Genomic DNA, 19,527 nt, shown 5'->3' with positions numbered 1-19,527 from the left:
TGAAAGTATCAAAAATGATATGAGTGAGTGAATTTAGTGAAATGAGTGAGTGAACACTCAGCAGTGTTCCAGCCATAAGGTGGCCGTTTGTAATTATCGAGTTTGGACCAGACATTCCAGTGATCTACAGCTGAGCATCGATCTGCGCTTTTGGGGATGACGTGTCAACCAAGTCAGCGAGCCTGACCACCCGATCCCTTTAGTCGCCTCTTACGACAAGGAGAGTCGCATTTTGTGGCAAGCATGGGTTGCTGAAGACCTATTCTATCACGGGTCTTATTAGGCACAGAAAATGATATGCGGTATATGATATATTTTAAGTTTATTCATTTATTTATTCATTCATTCATTCATTGACTTAGTCAGTCTAACGACATCTTTGTTAAAAACACAGTATGTCATTCTTTATCGTGAGTCCGTTTCTAAATCATTATAGGGAGCTTATGAGATGCCAGATGTTCCGGAAAAAATAGCACATACTGCGCTTCACAAAGTAAACAAATCCTTGGTCGAATTTCAGTATGAAATAGAATGTTCCAACAATAGATACACTGCAAGGTAAAGATTGTACTGCCGATTTCCACTCACTCACTCACCATAATATTTACATGCAAGCACTTGTGCAATACCCAGAATGAAGTGAAATGTACGCAATATGAAATAAAATGTTCCAACAATTGATCCACTGCATGATAAAGATTATACTGCCGATGATACTACCTGTATATTACGTTCTATAGCCGCACAATGCACAATCCCCCCTCTTAAGTTATCATCACTATTTGAAGAAATAGTACATGTTCAATGAACCAAACAAACTTCAAACACAATATATCAAATATCTCACAACATCACAAGACAGATAACCAGTTACTCTGATAAAAAGACTATATAATGGTCATGGTGCGTGTCATCACATTGTCATCACTACTCTCCATTATCTCTATACTGATACTTAATAAAACACTGATAATAAATAAAACAGCAAATTACCCTTCGTGTACGTGAACTGTCAAGGTCTATATGACTGTGAGGCAATAGCTTCGTCAATATAGGTTGAACCTGCTTGCCGTGAACGGCCGTGATCTATTTTCATATCCAATATTTCTCCATTGTCCCCGACACAAGTGAAACCATTCATTGTGAAGGAAGCTACGCGCGTATATGACATGCACCAAGTCAGTGCAAATCACATTGTTATTGGAATATATTCACCTGCTTGGACACAATGGTGCGAAATCGACCGGGACAGATAAACTTGCTGGTGTCTGGTTTGCAGTATGCAATATTCCTCTGTAAACAACAATAACATATTGAATAGCAAGTGAAAGGAGATGGAAAACTTGTGTGAAACTTCCACAGAAAGGATATGTGTTTCTGTATACTGGATAAAGAAACATTCGAATAGAAACTGACTGGCTTTGTGAGTGTTCGACGGCAGTGGAATTTCAAAGCATTCATTGACTTTACAGGTTAAAGTCACAATAGGATATATTATGACTCGTAAAGGTTATATGGCGACATAAGCTTACATTCAATTTGGCACGTTAAAGCATTCATCTAATTTGAATTAGACTCTCGACAGAAGGTCTAGCGTGCTATAGATTACACACAAAAAGCTGTTGGTAGATAAAGAGGTAAAAATATATAATTGATATCAATGTGTCAATGTTTTGTAAATATAAAAATGTTTTGGAGTTGGTGTTCACCGACCTCAGGTCAAGTAAATTTTTGAGGATTTTTTACTACAATAACCGATCCACTATTAGTACATCTCCTTACATGTCGTTGATACTTACAGATCAGGGCTCCTCTCACGAAGCAAACTTCACTAAGGTTAATCTTAACTCCCATTCTTTAACATTGCACTAAGGTTACCTTAGTGACTTACTATCACCTCAGTGCTTTGTGAAAGGAGGCGCAGATAGGGGCTATAAGTTCATATCAAGTGATATAGTAAGACTGTTGTGAAGCGATCTGTCTCGCGGTGGCTGACTGGGCGCATACAACAGGGACGAATCCTGCTTCTTCTATAGAACTACTTCATTCATTCACTACTACACCCATTTTCTCCAGAAGGACCTGTCCAGGAGTTAACAGTTGACGGTAGCCAATCTCATTTATTTTATACCTCAATCAGTCATTCGCTGTCTACATAACGGCGGTCTATAGATAATCCAGCCTGGATAATGACAATCCTGTGGCTGACTTCAAGAGCATTAATCTTCGCTACTGGGATACGATTGCATGCACGAACCATGTCACAGAGTATAACTACCTGTTCCGTTAGATGCTTCTTAGGACAGGCAGGGGCTGCTGAAAATCCGTTCTAATCTGTATGTTGTACAGGGAAGCCGTATAGGGTGAATCCAGTTTTAAGACGCATCGTTATGGTGATACTGACTGAAGATATTGCTAACTGAAAACAATATACAGTTATACATTGTTTTAATTTTCCTTAACACACGTACATACATGTATGCAGTTATTTAAAGAATAAATATCTAACAGCGTAATCCGTTCAGTATTATCCATAATTGTCATTTTCATAAACAAACATGTTCCTAGTTGTTTCGATTTTAGGCTGTGATACGAGTAATCGATGGCCAATTATATATTCGTCAGTTAATGTCACAGAAATGAACGATTGTCTGGTCCAGAATCGATTATTTACAGACCCCCACCATATAGCTGGAATATTGCTGATTGCGGCGTAAAACTTAACTCACTCACTCACAGAAATGAAAAGGCACATATCATTTTAAAGTATGTATATGAACCAACCAATTCGTTGTTTGATTAACACGTAACTTTCACCCACGCGCTAGTTTATGATACAAACGTTCTGACAACAAGCAAAGGTGAGTGAGTGATATATAGCGGCGATTTGTAAATAATCGAGTCTGGACCAGACAATCCAGTGATCAACAACATGAGCATCGATCTGCGCAACTGGGAACCGATAACATGTGTCAACCAAGTAAGCGAGCCTGACCACACGATGTCGTTAGTCGCCTCTTACGACAAGCATCTTCACCTTTTATGGCAAGCATGGGTTGCTGAAGGCCTATTCTACCGCGGGACCTTCACGGGTCAACAAGCAAAGAAATGCACAAACATACAGTTTGGGATAAAAACAACACAAGTGCATTTTTATCGGAAAATATTGTTTATATTTTCATATATTCAGTGTTGTAAGGATTACGTTGAAAACAGGTCGCAATGAACACATTGTGAGGGTATCTTCATGGAAAAACACATTTAACTATACAACTAAAATACAAGTATACATGCATCATAAATACACGGTTATTTACATACATAAATATATAATACATAAATATTTAGCAAAAATACACTGACATGGAAGTTACTCAAATTGGTTTGTACAGTTTTGGATTTCGTAATATGGAATAATAATAAATAAAAGTTTGGTCCATTTTGAAAACAAAATGTACGAGTATAAGTATAAACATTCAACCAGTAAAGATGTTGGATTATATTTAAAATAAACCGCTGCTGGTAAGAGTGAAACAGGAAACGATGTTGGTGGCTGCTATAAGACAAGCACACAATTTCAGGTCGAGTTAGACATGAGAACTATGCAGAATAAGACAAACATGAATTTAAACATGTCAGACCAATGCCATTCTCTATAGTCCTCAGTTCTAAATGTTAGCACTATTTAATTACAAACACGGAACCATATCCATATATACTACTCAAATGAAGTTAAGAAGAGCCAGTTATTTGATATTACTATTTGTCTCCAGAGAAACATCTTAATATGAAAGAAACGTGATGTATTTTCAGAAGTGTGTATACGTCACCCTCGCCCGGTTTAAAGGGGGTTCGGTTTAACGTGTACATACTCTACACGCATGTACTGGGCATACTCATTTGTGACACTTTCACGTATAATCTCCGCTAATTAAATAAATAAAAGTTCACTGTGCAATATTGTCTAACAGCATGTACAAAAATAGTCCTTCATCGGGGAGCCTTAAGTACATCTACACACGCTGATGATACGATTTTATTAAAAACAATATGGTCAGTGTTGGACAAGAATTGTTGGATAAGGGATGATAACAATATTGAGTGTTATGTATGACGGACGTATGCATAAACGAAATATATTAGCTGAAAAAAGTGCAACAGGTACCAGTGTAGCGTTATTATTGAATCTGACGCCAATATCAAACTGTCGGTCAAAAACAAACACACATCCAAATGCCACGGTGGTTACATGAAAAAACAAGAATTAGTTTATTTGATGACATTTTATACCGGTATAGTTGTGTGCACCTTAAAAGTGTTTTACGCCGCTTTTAGCTATAAGCCAGCAACATCACGGCAGGGGCTTCATACATTGCACACTTGGGGAATCGAACAAAGCAAACGCGTTAAATTTAAGTGTTCGGTGACTATGTTAAGCTTTGTAACATTTGCATTTGTTTGGGTCAATGAAATCTTCAAGTGTAATCTAGCTCGACAGTTTATGTTCCCTCGTGTTTACTGCCTGGTTTATATAACGCTGTACAAATGCCACCCCACCCCTGGAATTCCTGTAGGCAAGCGAATGATATTGTTTTGTCATGACAAAAACGGAGCAGTGGGATTGCCGTGTGGTTAAAGTGTTCGCTCGTCACGCCAAAGTCCAGGGTTCGATTCTCCGTATAGGTACAATGTGTGGAAATCATTTCTAGTGTCCCCCGCGGCGTTATTGTTGCAATGTCACTAAGAGCGGCATAAAGCACAACTCACTCACTCACGGACACCAGTTGTGTCATGACATCAAGGGTATATATAATATCTGGGAATATTGTTACACTATGGCACGGGAAACCAGTATATATAGCAACAATACGCTAACAGTGAGGTCGTCTCGACATTTGAAAACACATTGATTTCAAACATGTTCCGCCACGCCATCAACATTACATCTATAAAGAGAACTGACAAAACACGCTTTTCTAAGCATCAGCACCATCAGTATGTCAAATGGTGACATTGCAAAGTTTAAACATCTATAAAATAATAAACATCATATGTACATCTGAGACAAAAAGTATCACATCTTGTTGCACTATGGAAACTCGATATATTAGACAATGTGTGTAGTTAATGAGCGATATGCTGGTATCAATAAGCACGTGTGTTTATCCGGGGTTCGAACCCACCCCACCCCCTTTAAAAATCATGGAACCGCCTACGTTTGATATGTTTCATGTCTTTGTCATTGAGTTAAACTGAAAACCCACTAATCCAGTAGAATTCCGTGTAAAAAATAAATATCAAGGACTTCCATTGATTATCGTACACCGGGTGGCTAATAATATCTCATGGACATACATGCGTTTCCAACAAATCGTTCTAAGGACGAGGTTCCTAAATAAAGGGGTTTTACCGTGTTCAACTGTAGTATCTCTCACATGGGTTTTAGGCTTTCAGAACTTGTTAAAACTCGCACTTTAATAACAGGGTAGGATAGAATATATATATAGCGCACATATCCACGCAGCCAGTGCTTGCTCAAGGCGCTGAGATGTTTCTCCCTAGATGTCGATGTCAAAGGCACATCGTATTGTCAATCTCAACTCCCTTGGGAGTGTACAACTCTTGTTGCCTAGGCGAGCCGAATTTATTGTAGCTTCCCCGTCCTAATGACGTATCCATTCATAGGTTTGTGGACTAGGTGCATCGAATTTATTGTAGCTTTCTTATTCTAATGACGTATCCATTCACAACTTGGTGGACAAGGTGCACAGAATTTATTGTTGCTTTCTCATCCTAATGACGTATCCATTCACAGCTTGGTGGACTGGGACACATAGTCACAGCACATTGTCCAAGTTTAGTGCATGTTGCATCTAGGTGTTCGCACGTGCTCATGTGGCCACTATCTGGCCATATGCCAACGGATTCGTGGATATTCTTTGAGTGCACAACCCTGTGCACTTTGTGTACTATTGATTAGGGGCTGTGAGTCTGCACACAAAACTGACCGGTTTACATCCGGTCACATGTGGGCGCGATCCCTACACCTCAACCTCGCGGGATTACTAGCATGGCGCTTTAGCCAGCTCGCCCACAGTGTCTATGCACATCTATGCACATCTACAGTCTTTCAGACCTAGGTGTTAAAACTCCCACCCAGGAGTTAGTATGCACATCTACAGTCTCCGAGACAATGGTGTTAAACCTCCCACATCTACAGTGCCTCAGAACTTGGTGTTAAAACTTGCATCTCGCACCCGTCTACTTGGTGAGCCAGGTCTCGTCCTTGGGGGTGATCCTGGACCGACATAGGCCTGGTAATCTAAATAGTTCAGTCTGGGAGAAGGTTTTAAGCAGTGGTGCCTGTGGTCATCGTGGGGCGAAGGGTGTTGTTTTATGGAGATATTTTCCTTGGACACTGATATGGAGTTTGGTCCCCTGTAGATGATGTAGTCTGTTGTGACCACGGCGGGGGCCTGTTTGCAGTTGTAGTTCCAGCCGGAAGATGACCTCTCGGTGTCCTCGCGAGGGGGGGTCCTTTTACGCCTTCTGGCACTGGAACATGAGAAGACAAATGATGGTATCTGGTGAGGGTCAGGCAGCAATGGCAAAACACCGACGTCATTAGACACTCTACATTCCACACACAAGATCAACTACCACAAGCAGCGCTACGGGTTTATCAAGATGAACAAACGCTTCATTAATCTAATTCATTCATTCATCCACTCATTCATTCTCAACGAGTGGCGATCCAGGTCAGCAACCCATGATTGGGATCGGGTGGTCAGGGTCGCTGACTACCAGACACACGTCATCGTATCCCAACTGCGTAGACTGATGCTCATGATGTTAATCGCTGGATTATATGGTCCAGAATTGACCATTTACACACCGACGTCGAATAGCTGGAATAAAGCTGATCTCGGCGTTAAACAACAAACAAGCAGACATCATTGTTATTATCACTGTAGCCTTCAAAACGTCAACTGAATCTACTATGAATAACTAGGAACAATATTTGTTCAAGAACAGTATCAAAGCACCTATATATACATCGGTTACAGATATAGAACGTCAACGTCAGTCAACGTCAGTCAACGTCAATCACGACTATGCTAGACATTGATTCAATTAGTGTAACAGGTAACATAATGCTGAGAGTTAAAGGAACAGATCGCTGATAACCTGTAAAAACACTAGATTTCGCAATAAGAGCACCATTGTTGTATGTAAGTAACTGTTACGGTGGTACTATCTATTTAAATTGCAATATGACGTCTTTAAGTACCGTTGTTCGAAAAGTGAAACGTGGTCTGACGTTAACGTGACGAATCTAGTACATGGTGACGTAAGGGGACCTGGGGTCCACTTGTACTTACCCAAATATAAGTATACATATGAGGGTGAGAAAGAAGGCTATGATGAAGGTTCCGCTCGTCACTGCGGCAGCTATAACCCCAATACTCGCTATCTGAAGACTGTCTGCGAGCGAATAAACAAAGTACAAGTATAAACAAACTTCACACAGTACGAACGATATTTGTGTAATAAAGAAAAAGTATGTGTAAACAAAACTCCACATAGTTCGTACGATATTTGTGTGATAATTGAATCCATCTGAGAGGTATTGATGATGTAAAGCTAAGTGAATTATGTTGTATTAATGGTATTCCATGAAGCGTATTTATTACCAGGGTCAGAGACGGTACTTGACATTGACGTGGTTGATGATTCTGCCGAAGTTGATGGTGTTGTCGATACATCCTGAGTCGATGTCTTTGTAGATGATGATGTGATTTCTGCCGCTGGAGTCGTTGTACTACCTGTGGTAGTAGTTGTTGGTATTGTTGTTGTGCTAGATGTTGTCGTCGATGTAGTTGACGGTGTTGTGGTACTTATAGTTGTAGATATGGATGTGGATGGTGTTGTAGAGACTGATGTGCTTCTAGTTGTTGTGGATGTTGATGGTGATGTCGTTGTTGTTGTAGGAGTTGTAGCTGTAGACGGTGACGATGTTGTCGTTGTTGTAGTAGGGGTCGTAGTTGTAGATGTTGATGTTGTCGTTGGTGGTGTGGCAGTAGTAGTTGTAGACGTTGATGATGTCGTAGGTGATGTGGTTGTGGAAGTAGAGGTTGGTACTGGCGTCGTTGAGGATGTAGTTGACGCTGTTGTCGTTGGTGTTGTGGTGGTTACCGTTGTAGAAGTTGTAGTTGGTAACGTTGTTGTCGACGTTGTTGATTCAGTAGTTGACGTAGTGGTGGGAGTAGTAGTTGGTTGTGTTGTAGATGTACTCGTCGACGTAGCTACCGTTGTCGTGGTTGCATCTAGAACAGCATAACAAAGAATGCCGGTTACACAGCAATGTTATTGTTACAAATAAGCAAGCAAGCATCCCCAATTATGTATACAACAAATTCCATTGTCTTTTAGTAAAAGTTCCTGACAACCGAGAGTGATTGTCCGCAGTACAATCACTTGAACAGAAGACGCAACTTACAATTGAATATCATTATTGTGACGGTCACCCAAAGACAGGCCATTTGTGTACTTTTATGTTTCATTATTCCGGACACTCCACAATCCCAACAATATCTGTAAACCAAGCATTCCGGATCTCACATGTTTCGGGTGCACATTCCAAGGCACATGAATTGTTGCAAAGGAATAATCTCCTTTTTTAAAATTTTACCGATACATTTCCGTTTAACGGCCAAATAGAACAACAAAAGCTACATACCTGTGCACAAGAAGAGGTTACAAGAAATATTACGAATTATTTATCAACTGTTAACCAATTTCAAAAAGACTGAGGAGCAAACTTCGAAATAACACACTACGTACCTGAGAAGAGACAAACAAATTCTTTATTCACAGCGTGTTTACATATTGAACATGTGTCATTATACATTAGATGGTTCTATTGACAATGCAAACTGAAATAACAATGTTACAATTACACATTCTCAAAAATGTTTGAACAACACATTTTAATTTATATCAAACGCACGACAAGTTGAAATGGGCGTCTCATTTTGCTTGAGAGTGGTCACATTTAAAATAACATGTATTCAAAGCGGGTATATTTGAACATGGAATGGAACAGTGCACGCTATAAGATGCCAATATGGAATAGGAACCTCGACATATCGTTAGTATCTACATGAACAGGATAATGTCATGAACATAGAACAACATTAGTGAGTTTAGTTTTACACCGCTTTTAGCAATATTCCATCGGGATACACCATAACTAAGCTTCACAGACTGTATCCATATTATGAATCGAACAAGGGTCTTCCTGGTGACGAGTGAAGGCTTTAAACTCAACCACCCATTGATCATAACGTGAGCAGCAAATTGACAGTGCACAAAACAAAGCATGTGTGAAGGGTCAGCTTTCCTTCTATTTGCCTTTGTCGTTATTTCGAAGTTAAGCTCATATAAGAAACTATATGGGGACTCAAATGACCACTCATTTAGTTCGTTAAAACCATACATCGTTATAAGTAGTTGAGCAATGAGCCGGGGACAAAACTTCAGTTCGTTATATGCGTCAGTGCGTTATATCCGCAAGTTCGTTATAACCGTAATTTCGTATATCTATCTGTTCGTTATATCCGTCAGTTCGTTTTATCAGTCCGTTATATCTGTCAGTTCGTTATATCCGTCAGTTCGTTTTATCAGTCCGTTATATCTGTCTGTTCGTTATATCCGTCAGTTCGTTACATTTGCCAGTTCGTTGTATCTGCCACTTGGTTATATCCGTCAGTTCGTTATTAAGCGTCTTCGTAATAAACGTAGTGTACTCCACATGTAATAACTTATGCATGTATACGGTCAACTGTACAGAGTGACGGAATAAGACATTGCATTGTAGTGCATCACGTACTTCCTCGCTGGTATGTTGTTGATCGACTATGCCGAGAACGACCTGGCCACATACGTGCCAAGGGAAATAACTCCAAGTGTTGGTGTGTTAAGAGCCTTTATGGTGACAGGCATTACTCAGTGTGTAGCATTTACTGTCTCGCCTCATGCAGTGTATTATTGATCATGCATGCATGGCTTATGTCATATTCAAATAAATGTCAGTGTTGACGTGTTGATTAAGAATATATGGTGTCTTGAGCTTGCAAATCCAATCTGAACCATTACTATATTTTGGTATTTTTCACAAAGCGTACATTATTGTAAACATCAGAGGAACAGTCAAGATAAAAAGGTAAAAACATGTGCATAATTTAACCAGTGAACCACTTTGGAAGCAGTTTGTAATAATCATAATAATAATAAGTCTGCAACAATAGTCAAAAGTGCGTACGATTCGGCTGTACAATGTATTAAGAGCGGACAGGTCTACATGATCAGAGCAACAGTACATGAGCTTGTAAAATCATACACATCGTTAAATGTGCCGCAATGGATCCGGAGAGGTTCTCTAGAACCTGTGCGGATCCATATTGCTGCAACCGGATAACTTTGTTAATGAAATATGCATGTAACAATATGTTTAGAAAGCTGATTCCAACAGTTCTAGTTTACTCAGTGAGAGAAGTTATTTGTTTATTTCTAAGGACGGTAACTCTGTACAGCGGATAGTGATACGATAATCAACAACCTGTGAAACATCAAATAATACAAAGAGTGAACAATGTACATGAATATTATATAGTAAATACCTAAAACCAATAAAAAGCAAAAACACTTTATGTATTATCATAAATAATTGATTGCGTGACAAAGATTCTTTACTTTGATTTTGTATTTGTATATGTAGTTTATCTGATGCAACACAGTCTGTGCTGTCCATGTGATCCACACTTGATCTTGGCTATCGTGCTATTCTATTGTAATTGCCAGTAAATAGGTCAGAGAGATATCTGCACTACTCACAGGTTGTGCGCAAAAAATCTACTTATCAGCTTGTATTCTTTACGCCATAGTGCCCAGTATTCTTTCCTCCACAGCTGTATCACAATTTTGTGAGTCAGTCACAAGAGCTCTTCCAAAAGAAAGAGCACCAGGAAAGGGTCCCAGAAATATGTATAATCAGTAACGCTGAAAGAAACAACAAATTGTTTATTACTTTCATTTACATATGTACCATGCACAGTTCTTAGTGAAACGAGGAAGGTGTGATGGTTTACAATTGTTGTTTACGTATTAGTTACAACGATAAATCTATCACGTATCTATTATAAATTCAATTAGACATTTAACCATTTCATAAATAATGACGTTAGCAAATTAACAATAATGATGCGGCAGCAAAACGACAACTGCGATGATGACGACGATGATGATGATGATGATGATGATGATGACATTAAGCAGAATGTTTAATACCGATAATATTGCCATGGATAATACTTGTAGAAGCTGTGTTGTTGGTATCTGAAATGAAAAGGCCAATCTTTAGAACGTTTTGTTATTGTTTAGAAAACATATATTGAGTGATGTTACTTGAAGATCTGAGAGATAAGCGATTCCCGTTCAGCGAAAGTCACGCCAGTATCAACAGAGTTGAGGACGATACGATTCCTCCTTTTCCCCGCCTGCCTCTCTCTCTCTCTCTCTCTCTCTCTCTCTCTCTCTCTCTCTCTCTCTCTCTCTCTCTCTCTCTCTCTCTCTCTCTCTCTCTCTCTCTCTCTCTCTCTCTCTCTCTCTCTCTCTCTCTCTCTCTCTCTTCAGCGAAAGGGGAATATATTCGGTCATTCGGCGGTGGTTTCCATTCAGGTGGTTATTTCGAATTAATTCGTCTTCTAAGAACAAACTTAGTTATGATGTTACACACGAACCTCGTCCACTCGTGCATGAGACATTACAAGGTAAATGCAGGTGTTAAAGGTAAGATTTCAAGACAAGAACCACATGGGCACAACAACAATCATTTACCAAGAACAACAGTCCTATATTATCTAAGCAGGCTTCTCTCACCATGCAGAAGACAACAATTCGTTTGACAACGTGGGCACAGTGTTGGAGGTCCATTCTTGTGTGGTGGCATTGATGGAATGTTGCGACAAGCAGAGGAAGACTCACTCACTCATTCACTCACTTTAATTTCATAACAAGACGCATGAGATTAGCTGAGTGATGATATTAGTAAAACGTGTGTCATGGATATTAACTTTAGAAGTGTAAGATACATCCACAGACCTCGAATGTTAGAACATAACACCTGCAACAACACCTACACCATTACAACAACTGCAGAACGACATGAAGACAATAACTACAACTGTGGTGAAGATACCTAATATATGGCCATTTCGGGTTTTCTGAAATAGAATCGATTACTAACGATTAACGTAGTGTTTCCATGGTATATATGCGCTCACAACATATTTTGTAAAGCCATGAATGCTTATTCTTGAATCATTGCAAGATATATATGCTTGTAGAACAAACATCAATTATCATCATGTATATTTACGGTGATGTAAGAGATGCATTTAAATGGCTGGTATCTTAGTTCACAGTTTAGTTATTTTTCTGAAAATATTGCTCTTCATAAATGCTCGTAATCTTAGAGAATATTTACAGTTCACATTTAAAAGTTTCAGTATTTTCGTTGATTGAAAATTCACAATTGAGGATTAAGAACGCAAGATGGTGAGAAATAGAGTTTTGAACATTATATGAAAGGATCACTGAAAAAGTGTTCCTCAAAAGGGACGACCGAACGTCTTCAGTTCCAAACTGTGAGCGATCAGACTAAAGGGAAACAAAACGGTATTACTTCTGTCTGAATTTAAGAAAGACCAACACATATTCTTTGGGTTCCTACTCCCCATTGCCCCAACCCCCATGCAATATATACAATATATGTCTTCAATTTCTCATTACCTACAATAAACAGTACTGATTGATGTCTTACCTTTGCAGGTACCATCGAATGCAAGGTCTCCCCTATGAGTCTGGACTGAAAGAAATATTTTTGCATACTATTGTATGTTGTAATACATGATCAATCAATCCATCTTTATTCGGTACTTGAAAGGCCACAAGCCTACAGTACATATCTATACACGACATTTACAACTGAGCAGCAGAAAGGCACGTGTGGAATATTTACAAATTACAAATTCAAAGTAGATTTTCTTTGTATAAATGTAAAATAGATATACAATGACAGGTTACGTAATTCAATAGTGTGTTCACTTGTTAATAACATAGTCCTTATTATATCATTTTGGATGAGCACAATAGTAGGATGCTAGATATTTCTTTCTAACGTTTTCATAAGCGGGGCATATGAAAAGAAAATGGTATTCGTCTTCTACAGTATTATCATTACGGGGGTTGCACATTCTATGGTTACGAGGAATATTAACATAAGGACCAGTATGTATGTATGTATGTATGTATGTATGTATGTATGTATGTATGTATGTATGTATGTATGTATGTATGTATGTATGGATGTATGGATGCATGCATGCATGCATGCATGTGTGTGTGTACAATACTATGTAATATTTATAACAGGATATAGGAAAATATACCTATATACCCCGGGAATATCGGCAAAAACAACTTTGCTATAACACTCAAAAGTTGTCTGCAGTTTGATGACAGGAAGTGACAGTGCATGTGTATTGGTTGGTTATGTGTATGATAGTTGTGTTTTGTTACAGTTTTGTTACGTTTCGTCAAGTGTACCCTGTCCGAGTATTCGCACCTTGTATGTGTGAGTGTTAAATGTTTTAATGAAATATATCCCTTCCATTTTAATAAGACACATGACGTACTTTATATTAAGTTTCACTGTTAGAAGACTCAGGCCGTCAAGATCCGGGTTAAAGTGATCTACATCAAACCAATGTTTGACCAATGTGATTTTGTGATTAGGATCGCTAATTTTGTTGATGTAGGTCATAGCATTCCAGCTATGTAGATCGATACCCATTTTGTCAACCACTGGGTTGTCAGATCCAGTCTCCATTATCTATATACCGGCGTTATACATTTGTGGACTGCAGCTTAAAATGCACCAAAATAGTCACTCTTAATGTTTACCTGGACAGGTCTTGCTAGAGAAAACGACTGTTCCCCCAAAAGTCGTTGATGTAGTTGTATAGAAGAAGCAGAATTCGTCGCTGTAGTATGTTCCCTGACAGTCTGCCACTGCGAGACAGATCGCTTCACACCCGTATAAAGATTCAGATGTATTGATGGAGAGGAGGGGACTCCCACTAGCCCTCAGTGTTGAGCTTGAGTTCATGCAGCAGAATGTACCTGTAGATGAGTGAGTGAGTATGGGTTTACTGATAGCAATATTCCAGCAGTATCACCGCACAGGACACCAGAAGTGAGTTTCACACACTGTACCCATGTGGGGAATTGAATCCGGGTCTCCGGCGTGACGAGAGAACGCTTTAACCACTGAATTACCACACGTGCCTGTAGGTAGACAACAACTATGACAACTATGACGTAGGGGGACACTGGGTTTGGTATTGCAAGTATGGTGCTTCTGCTTTAGTGTGTGAGTCAGTGAGTTAGATTTGATGCCGTGTTTAACAGTATGCAAGCAATAATCCTAGACAAAGCTTGAAACAAACAGGCGCGAACCGTTAATCGCAACCGGAGATCACGGATTCCCGGCATGTCCAGGGGAATCTACTGAAAACTAGCGTCAACTACTGGTAAACACATGTAAGATGATCCACGACCTGACAAATGACCCCAATTTGCATACTTGGGAACGCCCCACAATACGATCCACTTGAAACAAGAGGGAGACAGGTTGTCTGATAAATATCGAGAAGTTCATTTTCCCCGTTCGTTTCACGCATTAATTGTTATAGCACACTCGATTTGGGAACAGGTACAATCCCAACGAATTGAATCAATCAGTAGCGGTCTTGATTTCATGTCACGGTTAGCATGTATTGCACGTGCATAATGGTCAAGCTACCTGTAGCAGCCAAGTGTACTCGCCCAATTCGTTGTACCGCCTCTCTTGTCACAAATGCATTTAGTGCGCAGGATCATCTAATATGTGTCTAGCAGTAGCAGACTGGCGATTAGTCTTATAGTATATACTACAAACAAGAAGGATGGAAAACCTTAAAGTTTGACAGTCATACATACACCTAAACGTGGTGCGGTCATTTAGACTCTAAGGTAAATGAAACTTTTTTTGGGCTTAATGGGCACTTTAAACGACATGTTAGAACATGCAGTGAAGCAACTATATCACTCCCATGTGTCATATATAATTTTGACAGAAACAACCAAGTTCCATTGAAAAAGGAATCCCAGTGATGTGTGATATCCAGAACCTGGGAGAAAGCAGTTTGGGTTTATTATGGACTTTTGCTTTACAGTTAGGCCTGGGTTACTAGAGCAGTACTAGTCAGCCTAGATTGGCCGAACGTGGCAGCTGACCGTGTCCACCCTTCTTAGTTATATACAGATGCACAAAAGTTAAGCGCCACTATTTTCATAGTGTCTTGAGTTCACCGCTGAAGATAAGAAATACAAACTATAAATGTTTATGACTGAATTATCCTTTTATAGATTCGTGAACATAAGATTGCCAAGATATGGCAATGAAAACGTTCTGCGCGTGCAACTCCATTTCCCTACCATCTAAATCTTGAAAATCAAGTTTAACACACTGTTGTGAGATTCACCTTTCTCTTTAGAGTTATAAAATCAGTCATAGTTAAGAGAAAGTTAACTACCGCTGAGAGATGGCAGGTGCTAGGCATGAATAATGCCGGCATGTCATGCAGGGCCATTGCAAGGCAATGGGTCGCCATCACAACGTCATCACAACGTCATCACCCGTTTAGTTGCCAAACATAATGAAACAATGACAGTCATAGATCTCGTTATGGTAGTTACAAAAGTAACAATTGAGTATGCAAAGTTGAAGATCACAAAATAGTGGGTGGCGCTTGTGTATACCTAGAATATACTGTACAATACAAAGCGGAAATGAAGATTGGCACGTACCCTTATAGCATGTATGTCTGACGAAGTCGACGATGTCCCCAGATGCTGCAGTGGACGTCTCGGGGTGCAGTGTGCAGATGCCTAGTCTGTATGTGGTGGCACGGCATGTCCCGATGTACAGACAGATGCTATTGCAGGAATCAACATCGCGGAGAGAAAACTTGTAATAATCTGATACTCCTGTCGTACCTGTTGATCTTGTCATTTCACATGATGCCGGAGAGGTTGTTGTTGGAGTTGCTGTCGTGGTCGCTGGTGTAGTTGTTGGAGTAGTCGTTGGCGCTAACGTCGTTGTCGTTGTGTCTGAAAAAGTCACTTTTCATTATATTAATAGACACGTCCCATAAGTATTGGAATAAACAACAAAATGTACTAGAACAGTTATCATTTTTTAAATTTAAATTAATTGTCATCTTTTTTCTAAATTAACTATAGTTAACAATGGTCAATTTCAATTTAACATTTAATATCAAACACTATTGGACTTTTACTTTAATAGGTCTGTCATTACCATAATCTGTGTTGTCATTAATTTAGACTAAGTCTATTTAAAAATAACGGAAAACTTGACAGAGAAAGTCTTAGATGATAGATGACTGGGTGGTAGTCTCGGCAATAAAACACACCATTTACGTTTTATACAAATGAGTCAAGTATACAAGTTCTGCAAGGCAACTCTCCCTGCAAGTACAGTTGTGCCGCATACATCTTCGGTTAGTGGTTACATGCATACATGGCACCGTGGACGGGATAAGTGAACAGATGATTAGACGCTGGAAAGCATGACCGGATGGAGGAAAGGATGGTTGAAAGGAGGAATGGGAGACTGAATGTAGGAATGGATGATTGAATGGAGGAATTGATGATTTGATCTAGCGGTTGTCGAATAGATGGATATTAAACAAAATTGACAAAAAAACGTTTTCCATAGTCAGTGAAAACTATGAAGAGAAGTGTAAGTGTAGCGGAAACAATATAGAAATGTTAAAATGACATTATCATAATATATTTGACATGTATTGCAACAAACATGTATCTAGCGAGAGGTCCCGCACTATCGACGGAACGACTAGAAGTGGCGATGATATTTGTACCTGTAGGCTTTGCGCTAAGCCAATAGCATTTAAAGGTAATGCATGCATTGGTGGTGACAAACACAGGCAGATGCAAACAAACGTAAACACATGAACACGCACGCGCAAGTGCGCACATACAGACGCGCACGCTACGTTGGAGGAATCTTTTAAGTATAAGAATCTTCGTCGCGATATTAAACCTCCTTTCAGCAAAGCTCCATCAAACGAACTGTAATATACAGTGGAATCTGTCTAATCCGGCACTCACTGGACTGAAGAAATCATCCGTTTTAGACAATGCGCTGGATTGTAAAGTTGGTGATGAATGCCACGGAAGGGACTTAGATTTTATGCTGGTGTTGACAAAGTGCTGGAATAGACAGATGTCGGTTCTGACAGCTTCCATTGTAAATTATTGTCCTTGTGCATCGGTTGTATTTACATGCATAAAACGCGGCATAATTCTTTCCTTTCTAAGAAAATTGAGAGCCTACAATTTATACGTACGATTCTAATACATGTATATAAATACATCATAAGTGGTGACTACACGGCGTACGTCACTAACACATGCACAGGCACGACAAGTGTTTACATGAAAAAGAAGAAAGTCAATAAAGATCCGGGTTAGAATATTGGAATACGGTAGCCCATGCTTGTCGTAAGAGACGACTAACAGCATCGGGTGGTCAGGCTCGCTGACTTGGTTGGCACATGTCATCGGTTCTCAATTGCGCAGATCGATGCCCAGTGTTGATCACTGTATTGTCTGGTCCAGACTCAATTATTTAGAGACTGTCGCCATACAGCTGGAGTGTTTCTGAGTGTGGTGTAAAACTAAACTCGCCCAAACAAAAGCGGACACATGTAGTCATCATCATCATCATCATCATCATCACCATCATCATCATCCCTGGAAATGTACACGCTGTACGTGTTGAAGGTGTGGGTGTAGTTCATGGTACAATTGTAGCAGCGATCGTTGTTGCCGATATAAATTTAAGTAATCAGTGATGATGAGAAAACTTTCTAATTTGGATAACAAATCTTTGCAGGTTTATTTTATTTAGATAACTAATAACATATACCAACCAAAGTTTCATACATTTTTAGATAACTGATATATTTGCTTTTTCAAATTATATTATAAGTCGTTCACTGGTCACGAGGAGGCCATGGGCTCATGTACCCTCGAGGTTTGTTTATGTTCCTCGAACCCCAAGGGACCAGTGAACAGCATATTTATCTTACCGAACACCTGAATTTTAATTTGGAACTGTTTGAAGCACTTCTGTTGAATGCGAGGCGAATCGCCATTTTGCGGACGACACAAGGTAAACAGATTTAGAGTTATCTCCCTTCCATTTTCAATCTCAAAACATCGATAATTTCTCTGCTTCATGCATGAGTCAATGTTATTCGAGATAAAAAAAGTATTACCATGAAGCACCAGAAGAGTTCGTAATTCCCAGCGGGGTACATTGAAAATAGTAGAATAGCGTTTAGCCAATCAGAAAGCGACATTCATGTGTGAGGTAAGATAATGTTTATTAGATTGTAAGATTGTGGTCATGCGTGAAAAAGCTAAAAAGAACAAAGTCATCAATATCCCCTGCAAAGGCAAAATACTTTTCACGAATATGTCTACGGGTTATAATTATGTCAAATGGTGTCCGTGGTATCCCTAAATGTCTTCCTTTTTTATATGAAAAGATAATGCGAACGCAGTTTCAACTGAAACGTGTAAGTTCTAGACACGTAATACTGTTATGGAGTATAGATGATTTCATGTTGCTGCATCCACAGGACAATCTTGAAGAACGTGAAGTGGTAACATGAGAGAGTCTAGCTCAGTTACGTAAGATGTACCATTACAGTCCAGTCTTCTTTCGAAAACGTCAATAACATGATTCAGTGCATGTAGGTTGCAATGTCTATATAAACCATCCGCAAGCACACTGGACAGCATTACAAGTTCGTTAACAAATGTATAGATGTGGAATCGGACGGGAACCTTGCATCCATGTGTTAAAATTGTGTAAAATTCATTCACCATTTACCAGCACATTGCACAGCATTACAAGGGCGTTAACAAGTGTAGAGCGGCGTGATTTGGCGGGAACATGCACCACCTGTTAACACTGTGTATAAACGATTGGACAACATTACAAGGACATTAACAAGTCTACAGCAATTTGGCGGGAACCATGCACCCACGTGTTAGCTCTGTGCAGGGTGAACAGTTTCGCAACCATTCAAGCAGCTCTTTACTGTACACATTAAACTTTGTTCACGGTAAAATCAAAATCCTTGTCAGTTTCATTTCTGTCACTCGGGGAAATTTAGAAATATTTTCAATATATACAAATGTTACTGAGATCTACAGATCCTCTCTTGTTTGCGAGGTTTCACAATATAGGAGAGAGCACAGTGATTCATGAGATGTTCAGTTGATCAGAGTCCTTGTCACTTCATTGGA

At 39.4% G+C, this 19,527-nt stretch overlaps 1 protein-coding gene across 8 annotated transcripts in view; it reads right to left on the bottom strand.

Annotated features, from left to right (window-relative positions):
* Nucleotides 1-3,150: 3,150 nt before the first annotated feature.
* Nucleotides 3,151-19,527, bottom strand: part of LOC137284935 (uncharacterized) — a 54,307-nt gene continuing 37,930 nt past the window's right edge. For 4 of the 8 annotated variants that reach the window (XM_067816998.1, XM_067816999.1, XM_067817000.1 and 1 more), the window contains exons 4-6: nt 7,695-8,327; nt 7,383-7,485; nt 3,151-6,555 (exon numbers count right to left, since the gene is read on the bottom strand). In XM_067816998.1, the coding sequence (XP_067673099.1) occupies nt 6,225-6,555; nt 7,383-7,485; nt 7,695-8,327 (1,067 nt within the window). In that variant the 3' untranslated portion in view covers nt 3,151-6,224. Of the gene's footprint in view, nt 6,556-7,382; nt 7,486-7,694; nt 8,328-8,845; nt 11,062-11,349; nt 11,398-12,259; nt 12,285-12,883; nt 12,929-14,025; nt 14,245-15,972; nt 16,276-19,527 lie in introns of those variants that run through there. The other 4 variants (XM_067817003.1, XM_067817004.1, XM_067817005.1 and 1 more) reach the window with 2 other exon arrangements.

This window comes from Haliotis asinina, chromosome 5 (genome assembly GCF_037392515.1).
Source record: "Haliotis asinina isolate JCU_RB_2024 chromosome 5, JCU_Hal_asi_v2, whole genome shotgun sequence".
NCBI classification, from domain to species: Eukaryota; Metazoa; Mollusca; class Gastropoda; order Lepetellida; family Haliotidae; genus Haliotis; species Haliotis asinina.
Note: the sequence above shows the minus strand (reverse complement) of the source record. Positions and strands in the feature narration are given on the sequence as shown.